This window comes from Hippocampus bargibanti, linkage group LG22, assembly GCF_051943395.1.
Source record: "Hippocampus bargibanti isolate YZ-2025 linkage group LG22, ASM5194339v1, whole genome shotgun sequence".
NCBI classification, from domain to species: domain Eukaryota; kingdom Metazoa; phylum Chordata; class Actinopteri; order Syngnathiformes; family Syngnathidae; genus Hippocampus; species Hippocampus bargibanti.
In genome coordinates this window covers 7017421-7033227 of record NC_142755.1, presented here as the reverse complement: position 1 = coordinate 7033227, position 15807 = coordinate 7017421, and the positions used below count along the sequence as shown (strand labels likewise).

Here is a 15807-nt window from a genome sequence, read left to right as displayed (position 1 = left end):
TTAATTTTATTTATTTATATATTTATTTATGTTCTCATTTATCCATATATTTATGTATCTGTGTATTTATTAATTCATTCAGTCATTCATTTAATTTTATTTATTTGTACATTTATTTATGTATTTATGTATTCATTTATCTATTTATTTCTCTATGTATCTGTGCATTTATTAATTAATTCAGATTGTCATTTAATTTAATTAATTATTGTATTTATGTATCTATGCATCTTTGTATTTATTAATTTATTCAGTCATTCATTAAATTTTATGTATATTTTATGTGTCTATTTATACGTTTATTTATGTATTCATGTATTTATTTATTCATTTATTTATTTATCTATGTATCTGTGTATTTATTAATTCATGTAATTGTATTTATTTATTTATTTATCCGTGTACTTATTTTTCTATGTATCTGTATTTATTAATTGATTATGTCATTCATTTAAGTTTATTTATCTATCCATCTATGTACTGAATTCATTCAGTCATTCATTTAATTTTATTTATTTATGTTCTTATTTATCCAATTATTTATGTATCTGTGTATGTATTAATTCATTCAGTCATTCATTTAATTTTATTTATTTGTACATTTATTTATGTATTTATTTCTGTATGTATCTGTGCATTTATTAATTAATTCAGATTGTCATTTAATTTATTTAATTATTGTATTTATGTATCTATGCATCTTTGTATTTATTAATTTATTCAGTCATTCATTAAATTTTATGTATATTTTATGTATCTATTTATACGTTTATTTATGTATTCATGTATTTATTTAACCATTTATTTATTTATCTATGTATCTGTGTATTTATTAATTCACTCAGTCATTCATTTAATTTTATTTATTTGTACATTTATTTATGTATGTATTTATTTATCTATTTATTTCTCTATGTATCTGTGCATTTATTAATTAATTCAGATTGTCATTTAATTTAATTAATTATTGTATTTATGTATTTATCTATGCATCTTTGTATTTATTAATTTATTCAGTCATTCATTAAATTTTATGTATATTTTATGTATCTATACGTTTATTTATGTATTCATGTATTTATGAATCCATTTATTTATTTATTATGTATCTGTGTATTTATTAATTAATTCATTTTATTGTATTTATTTATTTATTTATCCGTGTACTTATTTTTCCATGTATCTGTATTTATTAATTGATTCTGTCATTCATTTAAGTTTATTTATCTATCTATCTATGTACTGTATTCATTCAGTCATTCATTTAATTGTATTTATTTATGTTCTTATTTATCCAATTATTTATGTATCTGTGTATGTATTAATTCATTCAGTCATTCATTTAATTTTATTTATTTGTACATTTATTTATGTATTTATTTCTGTATGTATCTGTGCATTTATTAATTAATTCAGATTGTCATTTAATTTAATTAATTATTGTATTTATGTATCTATGCATCTTTGTATTTATTTATTCAGTCATTCATTAAATTTTATGTATATTTTATGTACCTATTTATACGTTTATTTATGTATTCATGTATTTATTTAACCATTTATTTATTTATCTATGTATCTGTGTATTTATTAATTCACTCAGTCATTCATTTAATTTTATTTATTTATACGTTTATTTATGTATTCATGTATTTATGAATCCATTTATTTATTTATGTGCTGTATCTGTGTATTTATTAATTCACTCAGTCATTCATTTAATTTTATTTATTTATACATGTATTTATGTATTCATGTATTTATTTAACCATTTATTTATTTATCTATGTATCTGTGTGTTTATTTATTAATGAATTCATTTAATTGTATGTATTTGTGTTTTTATTTTCCGCAGTGCGACGGCACCGACTTGACTCCGAAGATCCAAGATTTGAAATTCCAGTGCATCGTCTTCCTCAACATTCCCAGGTGGGTTTGGTCGACCCACCCACCGGCGGCGGGCGGCCATTCCGGCTCAAATGCTACTCTCGTCGGCAGGTACTGCGCGGGCACCACGCCCTGGGGGAACACCGGCGACCACCGCGACTTTGAGCCGCAGCGCCACGACGACGGCTGCATCGAGGTCATCGGCTTCACCGTGGCCTCGCTGGTATTTGCTTAATTGAGATTTTTCATTTGATTTTCATTTGATTTGTCTGACCGCTCTTGCGCGCCCTCCCACTTTTGCCCTGCAGGCGGCGCTGCAGGTGGGCGGGCACGGTGAGAGGTTGCACCAGTGTCGAGAGGTGGTTCTCACCACGTTCAAGACGGTGCCGGTTCAGGTTGGCTGATTTTGTTTTTTTTTAATGTACAGTGATACCTCGGTTTACGAAGCGGTTTGCGAACGTTAAATTTATGTATTTTACCTTGGCATACAAACTATTTTTCGGGATACACACGGAGCTGCCACAATGAGTGATATGTCGTTCGCGAACGAGCCCGTTCCCCTAACAAGAAAATGACAGCTGGCTTGTTTTGGTCCTCCATTCCCCGCCCCCAGTCGTCGGTTACAGCCACGTGATTGGTCAAGAACGCAGCAGTGAGGTGACAGAGAAAGAGTGAAGCCATTCTCCCAAAAAGAAAATGGCGGCCGACATTTTTTTTTGTCCTCTATTCCCCGCCCCCTGTCTTTGGTTAAAGCCACGTGATTGGTCAAGAACGCAGCAGTGAGAGGAGGTGGTTTAAACATTAAAGAGACAGGCAGACGACAGAGAGAGAGTGACAAAATGGATAGAAAACAGTGACATTTGGACTTGTTTCAACTTTGATAGTTCAAAGGCAGTGTAGACTGCAAGGTTAAAATATCCCATCAATCAGGCTCCACAAATAACCCGCACAAGCCATCTGTACACTTGATGCAAAAAGCTATCAACCCAGCTAAACAGAACACAATTGATGAGGAACTAGGTAAAATTATCGCAGAGAAAGCACCTACAAGGGATCATTCGTCAAGATGGTGAAAGAAGAAGGCTACGTTCCTCATCAAGTGCTGATGAAAGCGGCCACTCCATTGCATCAAGCCATCGACTATCACAAAAGTAAATAAAACTACTTTATTATATAGTACAGTTTATTTCTTTAATTATAATACCATAGCCAATTTATTATACATAAAATAATGTATATTTTGTGTAGTTTTAAGGCTTAGAAAATTAAAAAGTAGAAAATTACGTATGTTTTATGGGGACATGGGAACGGATTATTCTCATTTTAATGGTTTCCTATGGGAAATTAATTTTGGGGATCCACACTTTTTTGCCTTACGCACTCTGTCTTGGAACCAATTAAGTTCGTAAGGTATGACTGTACGTATGTATTTATTCTTACTATATTTACGTTACCCGCTCCGACATTTGTACGCCCCGCCCCCCTCCAAGGTGGACGGCGAGCCGTGCCGACTGGCGCCATCCACCCTCCGCATCTCGTTGCGCAACCAGGCCAACATGGTCCAGAAGAGCAAACGGCGAACGTCGGTGCCCCTGCTCAACGAGTGAGTGACATGTGCACAAACCGAGGCGTGCGTGGCGACTAACGCCCCCTTTGAGACCCCTCCCCAGCCCCACCCGACCCTGCGCTGCACTCACGTGCTTCATGTCATTGGTGTGCACGGCAAAAACTCACATCGAACAGGATGAAATATGTGAAAAGTGACGTAATGACAAACGACGGGGCGTCACGTTGGATTTGTTACCGTCTTGTTTATTTACTTATTTATTTATCTCGCTAGCTATCTATCTTGCTATCGATCCAGCTATCTATCTATCTTGCTAGCTATCTATATATCTATCTAGCTGGCTAGCTATCTTGCCAGCAAGCTATCTCACTAGCTATCTCACCAGCTATATATCTTGCTAGCTATATAGCTAGCTACGTAGATAGCTATCTAGCTATTGAGCTAACCATCTTTATGGCTAACTTTCTAGCTAGCTACCTATCTAGCTTCTGTCTGTCTGTCTGTCCATCTGTCCATCTATCTGTCTCGCTAACTACCTGTCTATCTAGCTAGCTGTCTGTCTGTCTATCTATCTATCTATCTATCTATCTATCTATCTATCTATCTATCTATCTATCTATCTATCTATCTATCTATCTATCTATCTATCTATCTATCTATCTATCTATCTATCTATCTCTATCTACCTAGCAAGGTAACTATCTTGCTATGTAGCTAGCTATGTGGCTAGCTATCTAGCTATCTATCTTTATAGCTAACTTTGGAGCTAGCTATCTAGCTATCTATCTTTATAGCTAACTTTGGATCTAATCTATCTATCTATCTATCTATCTATCTATCTATCTATCTATCTATCTATCTATCTATCTATCTAACTGTTTGTCTGTCTGTCTGTCCATCTGTCTGTGTCTATCTTTCTAGCTAGCCATCTGTCTAGCTAGCTAGCTGTCGGTCTGTCTAGCTAGCTAGCTATCTTGCTATCGATCCAGTTATCTATCTAGATATCTATATATCTAGCTAGCTAGCTATCTTGCCAGCTAGCTATCTCATTACCTATCCACATGGCTATGTAGCTAGCTATGTGGCTAGCTATCTAGCAATCTATTTTCATAGCTAACTGTGTAGGGATCTATCTAGATGTCTAGCTATCTGTCTGTCTGTCTAGCTAGCTATTTGTCTAGCTAGCTAGCTGTCTATCTGTCTCTGTCTGTTAGCTAGCGAGCTATCTATCTATCTAGGTAGCTAGCTGTCTAGCTAGCTGTCTATCTAGTTAGCTAGATAGCTAACTATCAATCTGTGGTTTATTTATTATTATTATTTATTCATTTTGCAAATTCACCTCGTTTTGGTCATATTTCTCCCCCTTATTTGCATTTTTTAAAAATGTTCTTTTTATTCTTTTTTTTTGCTAATCCCCCACTTGTATACTTTTTTTTTTGTTTATTTATTTGTTTTTTTTTCATCACATTATTTGAACCAGGCCACTTTTAAAGAACGTTTTTGCTGTGTTTTAATTGTGCGAGCGTGCGAGGCAACGTGACTAACAAACAGCAACTCTATCTAAGTGTCCCGCAGCAACTTTTGTCGGCGCCGCTGCTCAGCGCCTCGATTGACCTCCTCTCTACATCTTCTTTGTCCTCTCTCTCTTTTTCTCTCTCTCTGTTCATTCCCTCCATCCCGCTGCCTCCGCAACATGTCATCCTTTTCTTCTCCTCCCTCGCTGTGCCTATGCCATTTTTTCTCTTTCTCTCCGATGTGTGTGTGTGTGTGTGTGTGTGCCTGTGCCTGCACACACGTGGCCCTAGTATTCAGAAGGTGTGTGCAGCTGATCTGCGACGCCTCTCTGCTCCCCCCGACTCCTTCTCTGTGTAAGTACCTCACCCGCTGTCTATGTTCTGTTACTATTTCTGTGTGTGTGCGTGTGTGTGTGTGTGTTAAACATCGGTAGAAACAATCATCTTCTTCCTCGTCCCCACCATATGGCGAAAACGTGTACGCATGTGTGTGTGTGTGTGTGTGTGTGTGTGTGTGTGTGTGTGTGTGTGTGTGTGTGTGTGTGTGTGTGTGTGTGTGTGTGTGTGTGTGTTAAACATCGGTAGAAACAATCATCTTCTTCCTCGTTCCCACCATATGGCGAAAACGTGTACGCATGTGTGTGTGTGTGTGTGTTAAACACCTGTAGAAACAATCATCTTTTCCTCGTCCCCACCATATGGCGAAAACGTGTACGCATGTGTGTGTGTGTGTGTGTGTGTGTGTGTGTTAAACACCGGTAGAAACAATCATCTTTTCCTCGTCCCCACCATATGGCGAAAACGTGTACGCATGTGTGTGTGTGTGTGTGTTAAACACCGGTAGAAACAATCATCTTCTTCCTCGTCCCCACCATATGGCGAAAACGTGTACGCATGTTTGTGTGTGTGTGTGTTAAACACCGGTAGAAACAATCTTCTTCCTCGTCCCCACCATATGGCGAAAACGTGTATGCATGTGTGTGTGTGTGTGTGTGTGTGTGTGTGTGTGTGTGTGTGTGTGTGTGTGTGTGTGTGTGTGTGTGTGTGTGTGTGTGTGTGTGTGTGTGTGTGTGTGTGTGTTAAACACCGGTAGAAACAATCACCTTCTTCCTCGTCCCCACCAAATGGCAAAAACGTGTATGTCTGTGTGTTTGTATGACTACTCTTGTGAGGATCACCAACATTTTATACCATATGTAGTGAGGACATTTTTGACAAGTGAGGACCTTTTGGTCCTCACAAGTTTTTCATTCTAAAGGTTTCTAGTGGGTCTATATACGCATCTGTTAAGGTTTCAGAGAGGTCTTCACAAATTCACCCAAACTGATTTTTTTTTTTTTTGTGTTGAATTTCATTTCACTCGGATACACACTTTTTACTCATTTTGTGTGTTTATGTGTGTGTGTGTGTGTGTGCGTGTTTAATGAGGGGAAAAAGTTCAGACTACAAAAAGTAAAACAATATTTTAACCAAATTCACCACAGCGGTGAGGACTTTGAATGTACCCATTCAGACACCTCACTCCTTCTGTTTTTTCAGTTTCAAGTCCACTTTTTATTTCTTTGTTTTTAAAGAAGATGACGTGGGAAATGGGGTGACATTTAGTATTCAACAAGTGTAACACTTGTTTTTCTCGAAACTTATCAGCAACGGTGGTCCTCACTCCTTTATCTGGACTTATCCGGACCTCACAAAACCATTGAAACAGGAATGTGTGTGTGTGTGTGTGTGTGTGTGCGCGCACGCGCATGGCAAATGAATGCAACGTGCCGAGCCTATCAGGAGTGTTTCCATTCACTATCCGACGAATAGGCATGTTGTCATCTTTGCTTTCTTCTATTTACGCCCCCTGCTGTGGCTTTTCTGCGGGTCAACAGCAACTAGCTTCTAATATGTCCGCCACCCCAACCTCCCCCCCCCCGACCCACTAACCCACATGGATTAAAAAAAAAAAAAACCAAATTTTTTTGCTTGCATACGTGACATGACGGGTATCGGAATCGTGGCGCATCGCTACGAATGACACGTGCGTTTCTCGCAGCCCACACGCCGTCCCCGAACGACTTCGGCTTCGGGTGAACCGCATCTGCCTGCATGAGTACGACCGGCTTCAGTATGACAAAGAACGGTTGCGGGATATTTGTAAGTAAACAGCGAGTCTGTTACCTGCATCGGAGTTGCGAGTGATTTATTGATTTATGTATTTTTTTTTATCCATATTTGGGGAAATGGCGGATTTGGATTTACGCAGCTGTCCCGGTGGGCATCGTGGTGGTGAGGGGCGATTGCGACTTGGAGACGTGCAGACTCTATATCGACAGACTGCAAGAGGTGAGACACTCGCCCTCGTCTTCAGCTTCGTCACTTTTCCCAAAAGCTGGCTATCTAGCTAGCTACCTAGCTGGCTAACTAGCTAGCTATCTGTTTGCTATCTATTTGCTGTCTATTAGCTCTCTGGCTGGCTTGCTGGCTATCTAGCCAGCTATCTAATAGCTAACTAGCTAGCTAGATATCTAGCTAGCTAGTTAGCTATTAGCTGCCTATTAGCTAGCTAGCTAACTTTCTATCTATTTGAATTATCACATGTTGAGTGAACGCTGGCACGTGTGGCGGCCGCTGCTCACCCACAGAAAAAAAACTGTCTGTAAAGTGACCTTGAGTGTTTTGAAAGGCACTTAAAATGAAATGTATTATTTTTATTATTATTATTATTGTTAAAATCTGCGTTGTGCTCTCCAGGATTTGCACCAGGCGCCCCATTTTGGCCACAGAGTGCATTACCAGGTTGGTTGATTCTTTTTTTTTTTTTGCTGTTATCGCTCAAATCAGGGCGGTAAAGTATTTGTACTCGATTACTTTGCCCTCCAAAGTCATTTGGAGTACAGTAAGCCAGCACAGGTAACATCAGAGTTACGACTGAGTTCCGTTCCGAGAAAACGGTCGTAAGTCAAACGGTCGCAAGTCAAACGGTCGTAATAATAATAATAATAATAATAATAATAATAATAATAATAATACATTTCATTTCTAAGCGCGTCAAACGGTCGTAAGTCAAACGGTCGTAATAATAATAATAATAATAATAATAATAATAATAATAATAATAATAATACATTTCATTTCTAAGCGCGTCAAACGGTCGTAAGTCAAACGGTCGTAAGTCAAACGGTCGTAATAATAATAATAATAGTAATTATAATAATAATAATAATAATAATAATACATTTCATTTCTAAGCGCGTCAAACGGTCGTAAGTCAAACGGTCGTAAGTCGAAATCCATTTAAAATGGTTGACGTGACGTTTCCACGACAGGATAGCATACAATGTCAATCTGTTGTTTTTTTTTCGATTGAATACTATGATCTACCAAACATTTATACATGTTATAACTTTTAGTTTTTATCATTTTATATTTCATATTATCGATATTTATTACTGTATAACTGTTCCTGTAATGTATACAAAGTTTATTGTACAGTTCATTTATAAATGTTATACTTAGCTTTTCGTGTCATTTTTATCATTTTATATTTCATATTGATTTTTATTACTGTATAACTGTACCTCTAATGTATACAAAACTGTTTACTGTACAGTTCATTTATACATTTTATACTTACCTTTTAGTGTCGTTTTTATCATTTTAGATTTCATATTATTGATTTAGACAAACGCCAAAAGAAAAAAACAGTGTACAGTACTACCGAGACGGTATCTGCACTGTCTAACTACAGTATTGAGTGTAGTCACGCAGTAGATTGCTGCGCGAGTGTGTGACATGCTGGCTGGCCAAAATTGTAGTACGCGTTGCCGGATGCTTGCGCGTTGCGGTGTCAGGCGTAGAATTAAAAAAAAAAAAGGGTCTCGCGGTCGTAAGTAAGGGTGGTCGTAAATCGCGGCGGTCATAACTCTGATTGTTATCTGTTTTTGTATACAGTGAGACCTCAACTTATGAACTTAATTGGTTGCAAGACAGAGTGTAAGGCGAAAAGTGTGTATCTCAAAAAACAAAATTCCATAGGAAACCATTAAAATGGGAATAATCCGTTCCCGGGTTTCCATAAAATATACTTTTCAACTAAATAAGCCTTAAAACTACACACAACATACCTTATTCTATGTATAATACATGTGCTATTGTATCGTAATGACAGAAATACTCTGCATTGTATCATAAAGTCACTTTATTTACATTTGTGATGGTCATTTATGGCTTGATGGAATGGCATTGGAGGTCAAAGGGAATTGCTGTTTGGAAAGAGAGGCACATTACATGAGGACTGTAATTAAAAAAAGAAACTGTGCTGTAAAATGAAGTTTTATTGACATTTTTGATGGTCGTCGATGGCTTATGGAAGGAGAGTCACCTTCCAGAAGGACTGTTGCTAACTTAACCTCTGGTGCTGTCCGGTCGTGTGCTTCCGCCGAAGATCATTCCGCCAACCGTGGGTGGGTGTGTATGATGAAAATAGTGCTTATTATAAGGTTTAATTTTCATAAATTTGACGTTTGTAAGATGAGAAGTTTGTAAGTTGAGGTGTTTGTAAGTTGAGGTCTCACTGTACCTTCGTTTCTATCTACCCAGCGTTTTATTTGTTGTCTGCAGGATGAAAGCCGGGGGATGCTCAGGACCACCTCGGCTGGCCGACTCTCTTCCACTTGGAGCTTTTTGGATTGTGAGTACAAAGTACAAGGAGAAAAAATGCGCTTGAGCATTTGGAGGATTGATTTTTATTGATTATTATTTTGTGCAGCCACATCAGCTGATCGCTTCTATCGCATCGATAAAGCTCAGGTACAAAGATCAACCAGCGACGGAAGTCAATCTTTTACTTCAGACGCATGTCATGGCTAACCGCATTTTTTTCACCGTTTCATCTGTAGGAGCATCTTCACTTTGTCACCGAAATCTGCCAGGAGGAGGTATTCATCCTGGACCACGAGGGCCCCACGGAGGTCCGGGTGTCATCCGCCGGGATGCCCGATTTGGTCGTGGAGCCCAACGTTGGGTGCGAATGACCTTTCTGCACGACTCGATGATTAACCGGCAGCCGTAATCTGAAATCTGAAACGTGTTGCGCGTATGTTTCTAGTGCGCCTTTGACTCCCGAGGAACAAGGTACACACAAACACGCTCGCAAAGGCCTTCTGAGATGCATCTCGGAAGCCCGCCGACTCATTTCGTACACTGTTTCTTCACGCATTTCACTTTGCGTTTCTTTGTTGGCAGCGCTGTTGACGGCAGCCAGCTCGGGCGACCTCTCCATGGTACAAAACCCGTCCGTACTTGTTGTTATTACAGTGATACTTCGGCTTACGAACGCTTTAGCTAACGAACTTTTACGTTATTTAACGTTATATTTGCGAGAATATAATCTTGGCATAAGAACTAGTTTTCGGCGGACGAACACACCAAACCACACGGTCGAACAGTGCCACGGTGGCTGATGGACTAGTTTTCCACACACCCTTTCTTTGAGTGCAGATGTGGTTTGTTATCGAGTGAAGTACTTTTGATATTATGGGACCGAAAAAGACCCCAAAACAGGCTAGTGTTCAGCCGAAGAGAACACAAAACAAAATTACGGTCGAGAAGAAGAAGGAGATGAACGAAAAACACAAACGAGGTATGCGTTTGTGTGATTTAGCGTCCCATTGCCAGGATGCTAAGTCGCCCATTGCTACGTGTGGCTAAGGGTGTTTCTGTGTTGTCTAAGCAACGGTCTCAGGCAATGGAAGAGGTTGAAAAACTTCTGTTGATTTGGATTAACAAAAAGCAGCTAGCAGGGGACAGTGTGAGTGAGGGTATTATCACTGAGAAAGCACGGCAACTTTACTCGGATATCATCAAGCGCAACTACATCAACGACCATCACAAAGGTAAATAAAACGACTTTATTATACAGTACAGTTTATTTATTTAATTACAATACAATCGCACATTTATTATATGTAAAATAAGGTATATTTTGTGTAGTTTTAAGGCTCATTTAATAGAAAATTATTTTTTATCTATTAGCTATCTAGCTATCTATTAGCTAGCTATCTAGCTTTCTATCTCAGAATCAGAATCATCTTTATTGCCAAGTATGTAGAACACACAAGGAATTTGTTTCCGGTCGTACATGCTGCACTAGTATCATCAGCAAAAAAATTGCAAAGAGGCACTATACAATTCCATTTGGGTTCAAAGAGTTAATGGCTTGGGGGAAGAAGATCTATCTATTTGAATTACTTCCCGATTGAGTGAACGCTGGCGCGTGTGGCTGCCACTGCTCACCCACAGAAAAACCTGTCCTGTGACTGTAAATTGACCTTGAGAGTTTTGAAAGGCGCTTATAAATGAAATGGATTATTATTATTATTATCTACTAGCTGGCTCGCTAGCTTGCTATATGTGTATTTAATAGTGACATTCAGTGTATTAGCTAACTAACTATCTTGCTAGCTAGCTAGCTATTAGCTATATAACTATCTAGGTGGATAGCTATATAGATAGATATTTGTTGGCTATCTATTAACTGTCTATTAGCCGGTTAGCTAGCATTCTATCTGTTTACTTCCGGGTTGAGTGAACGCTGGCGCGTGTGACTGCCACTGCTCATCCACAGAAAACATGTGACCTGTAAAGTGACCATGAGAGTTTTGAAAGGCACTTATAAATGAAATGTATTATTATTATTATTATTATTATTATTATTTATGGGGACCTGGGAACGGATTATTCTCATTTTAATGGTTTCTTATGGGAAGTAAATGTTTGGAAGACAAACTTTTTGCCTGAAACACACTTTCTGTGTACCAATTAAGTTCGTAAGCCGAGGTATCACTGTACGTATATGGATATTCAGCGTTGACGCTTGAGTTCTCGACACGCAGCTGTCGGAGTGCGTCCATCACGGCGTCAGCCTGCTGGCGAGAGACGCCGCCGGTTGCTCGGCGCTGCATAAAGCCTCCCAGAACGGCCACGCCGAGCTGGTTGTCTTCATCCTCCGCCGAGGTACGCTCAAAATCAACGTCATATTTTAGCGGCCAATAGAAACATTCCCCGAGGTTGTCATGACGCCTCTTCATTCGGAGTTCTGGGTAGTGAAAGTGGGGTAGTGTTGAGTAGTTGCAGCGCTGTTGCATGCTCTGTGCTAGCTGGCTAGCTAGCTATCTATTAGCTATGTAGCTCTCTGACTGGCTGCCTAGATATCTATTAGCTATCTATTAGCTATTTAGCTGTCTATTTGAGTTACTTTCGGATTGAGTGAACACTGGCGCGTGTGGCTGCCGCTGCTCACCCACAGAAAAACTTATCCTGTGACCTGTAAAGTGACCTTGAGAGTTTTGAAAGGCACTTAGAAATGAAATGTATTATTATTATCTCCTGTTTTTTTTTCCTCTTTTCAGGATCCAAAGTGCTTCTCGACCTGCCAGACAGAGAAAAGTATGTTCGCGTTGAAAAATTGTCGCCGCTTGATGCTCCTTGAATGCACCGTTTGAGCTAATTTAGCACACGCGTGTGTTTGCGCAGAGGCGACACCGCCTTGCACAAAGCCGCCTCGCAGAAGCAGCACGCCGTGTGCCGGCTACTAGTGGAGGCGGGCGCTTCGCTTCAGAAAACCAACTTTCAGGTAATACCAGAGCTGATGGGGCAATCAGAGCCAGGCGTAGAACATTAGAGGTAATCAGACAGAACAAAATAAGTAATCAGATTAGCTTCAGGGAGGAGTCTAATGCTACCCCAACCTTAGAGGAGGGACCTATCAGAGCCGAGGTCCGGCACCGCTACCTCTGTCCGTTGACGGATACAGGGCCAGGGTTACCAGCGCAACTTTAGTTCGCTGACGAAGCGCTTCGGGTGAGGAGCGAAAACGTCCGACATATTCAAAAAAGTCCAGATTACAGCTGAAGAAACGTTTTCATCATGCTAATGAGGTGACACCAGAGTTAATGGGGCAATCAGAGCCAAGCGTAGAACATTAGATGTAATCAGACAGCACAAAATAAGTAATCGGATTAGCTTCAGGGAGGAGTCTAATGCTACCCCAACCTTAGAGCACGGGCCTATCAGAGCAGAGGTGTGGCTCGGCCACCTCTGTCCATTAGGGATATATATAGTTACCAGCACAACTTTCGTTCGCTGACGAAGCTCTTTGGATGAGGAGCGAAACGTCCGACACCTTCAAAGGAGTACAGATGATGGATGTGTGCTGTCCGCAGGGGAAAACTCCGGTGGAGCAAGCGGAAGGCGACTTGGGGCTGATTTCCTACCTGAGCAGCCAAAAAACGTCTTTGGCCCCCCATGAAGATTTGGAGACGGCGGTGTGACGCATTTTATTTTTCGTCCCAAAGTGAACCCTCGCAGCTCAGACGCCAAGCAGGCAGTGGACGGTGGCGTACCGCCCGCCTATTTATTTTCTATTTATTTATTGAGAATTTGTATTTATTCTAGCCGGCCGGTTGGTTGCGGTGGACCTGCCGGCGGCTTGACGGGAATCGAGCGCGCGAGTTCCGTGCCGAACCGAGTGCAACAAAGTGTGTGGGGAAAAAATGGCTGCATTCAAATGTTTCCATGCGTTGTGCCAAAGACATTTTGCACGTCGCAGGAGCGACACTGCATTCAAGTCGTATTTTTATTTTGGTTGTTGTTCTTCTTTATTGGAGGCTGATTTGAGATGAGAGCATTCATGCACTGATTTCAACTCATCTCTCAAGACCCCATTTTCTTCATGTTGGTTTTGAACGTCTACTTGAAAGATAGTCATTTAAAGGACAACCGACGTCTCCGGACAAGTTGTGTCCATAATTTGTAAAATGGCTTCAAATGACTTCTACTGAGCGTATTTTCATAAGATTCCACCGCATATAGCTATATTTTACGTTTTAAAACTCGCGCTGAATATTCAGGAAGTCTTGTTTTTGAGTTGGTGACGAGTCTGTACGTGACGTCACTAAAGGACCGTCGTTGACCGTAAAAAAGACGCATTGTAGCAGTCCTTCCATCACGTCGATGTATTTTGCTGTACATGTTTGGTCTGAGAACCGTGTTGCACCCAAAAGCCGCCAGAAGAGGGAGTCCAAGCTCCATATAAGGAATTTATCAGCCTGTGGAAGCGGAGGTGGCCACTGGAGGTCGCCATTTTGTGCCTCTTTTTTTTTTGGAGTGAGAGATTTTCCCCCAATGTTGCCTCAAAATTGCACATATAATTCTTTAATCGATTGCAAACATGTATGCTTTCCTCTTCAGAACTATTTGAATCATATTCATAACTGGATGTGTAACAAGAAAGCATATTCTCCGAATCTGAAGCCATTGTTTTGATTCATAAGCAATGCAATCTTGGTGTGACGTCACGAACTGGGGGCGGGACTTTCTGAAAAGGCCCAATTCGCAGCTCAATTTTTTTTGCAGATTTTGGACACTTTAAGTCATTTTTATTGGTGTTTTGCATTTGCCTAAAAATATCATACTGCGTCTTTTGGGTATTTTAGATGCTATCAAACGTTTTTCTGCTGTCAGTTAAAAAACAAAAAAGTGACGTCGGTTGTCCTTTAAGTAATGTGGTGTGGGGAGGTTCAAAAATTGTATTTCAATATCAGAAAATGGACACTGAAGAGAAACTTTGTGTGTGTGTGAGAGAGAAAGAGGCGAACTCAATGCGATATGACCAGAATAGCGTCTTGTTGCATTTCTCCGTGAATCGTTTACATTACATTAATGTTTTTAATGTTCCCCACAAGGGAGGTGAACCCTGTTAAAGTGCCACATGTGAAAGTTACCCCGGAATGAAACGGTTGTTGTCCAGTTTTGTGAGCAAACAGTGCTTGGAATATTTTGGGTTGGCCTTTTCCCTGCGGGAGAGACGTTCCGAGTGGATTTCTTTCACCGTCATGCACGTGACGATGGCTGCTGTGTGACTGCGTTTGTGGGCGTGGCCTGTTCAAACCGACACCCTCGTCAATCGAATAGAAACGTTATACAGTAAAGTCTCGTTATATCGATATTCAAGGGAGTCCGAAAAAATATCGATATAACAGGGACTATCGATATATCCGACCCTGTTTGCATGTAATTTTCTCCGTGCGTGCATAGAAATAGTATCGATATAACCGGGACTATCGATATATCCGATATCGATATAACGAGACTTTACTGTATTTCATTTATTCTTACTACCGGTGGTTCTGCATGATGTTTTCTGACCTCAGCATTGATCCCCCCCAGTATTTGCAGATACCTGCATTATTATTTATTATTATTATTATTATTATTATTATTACAATAGTTATTGTTTCAACTATTAAATTATTCTTCAGAGTGTTTAATGCCCGGTTTTCATCCGGAATTGTTTTTGTATCGCTGCTAAAAATGATTTGCTGTGTTTTTTTGTTCAGGTTTTATTTGGAAAGAGAAGCGTTCTGCCTCTTTTGTTTCTTTGGTTGGATTGCATGTTTGTTTACACCTTTTCCCCTGGTCACAATCATCCATACTTACTTCCGCATTCTGGTCCCGGGACAACAAATGTTCACTCACTATTAACACTACATTTTAAATAAAAGACACACGGATGTTTTCTGAAGGTTCATCTTGTGGTCGTCACGAGGGATGACACCCGTGTACGAAAATGGGAGGGTTAGATTCTCAAATGTATCAAAGAGACTATATTTTGTATTTTTAATGAGATGACATATCCTTTATTAGACTCGTATTGGAGACATTCCTATTCCACAGCAGCAAATTTATGAAAGGAAGAGTAAAGGAAAACGAAAAAGTAGTCTCGCGGCGCCATCTTGAAGTCAAAACAACAAAATAACTGATAATATGACAACACAAACAACTTTTATAACG

General features: G+C 39.6%; 1 protein-coding gene across 6 annotated transcripts in view; it reads left to right on the top strand.

Moving 5' to 3' along the window:
- The window catches only part of dgki (diacylglycerol kinase, iota), a 38806-nt gene extending 23264 nt beyond the window's left edge, over nt 1–15542 (top strand). For 3 of the 6 annotated variants that reach the window (XM_088988922.1, XM_088988918.1, XM_088988921.1), the window contains 17 exons: nt 1856–1929; nt 1999–2110; nt 2196–2282; nt 3378–3490; nt 5260–5322; nt 7010–7110; nt 7220–7299; nt 7708–7752; nt 9577–9646; nt 9725–9765; nt 9855–9979; nt 10064–10089; nt 10201–10238; nt 11850–11970; nt 12366–12402; nt 12490–12589; nt 13179–15542. In XM_088988922.1, coding sequence (XP_088845048.1) covers nt 1856–1929; nt 1999–2110; nt 2196–2282; nt 3378–3490; nt 5260–5322; nt 7010–7110; nt 7220–7299; nt 7708–7752; nt 9577–9646; nt 9725–9765; nt 9855–9979; nt 10064–10089; nt 10201–10238; nt 11850–11970; nt 12366–12402; nt 12490–12589; nt 13179–13286 — 1341 coding nt within the window. In that variant the 3' untranslated portion in view covers nt 13287–15542. The remainder of the gene's footprint in view (nt 1–1855; nt 1930–1998; nt 2111–2195; nt 2283–3377; nt 3491–5259; nt 5323–7009; nt 7111–7219; nt 7300–7707; nt 7753–9576; nt 9647–9724; nt 9766–9854; nt 9980–10063; nt 10090–10200; nt 10239–11849; nt 11971–12365; nt 12403–12489; nt 12590–13178) is intronic. The other 3 variants (XM_088988919.1, XM_088988923.1, XM_088988920.1) reach the window with 1 other exon arrangement.
- Nucleotides 15543–15807: the final 265 nt, after the last annotated feature.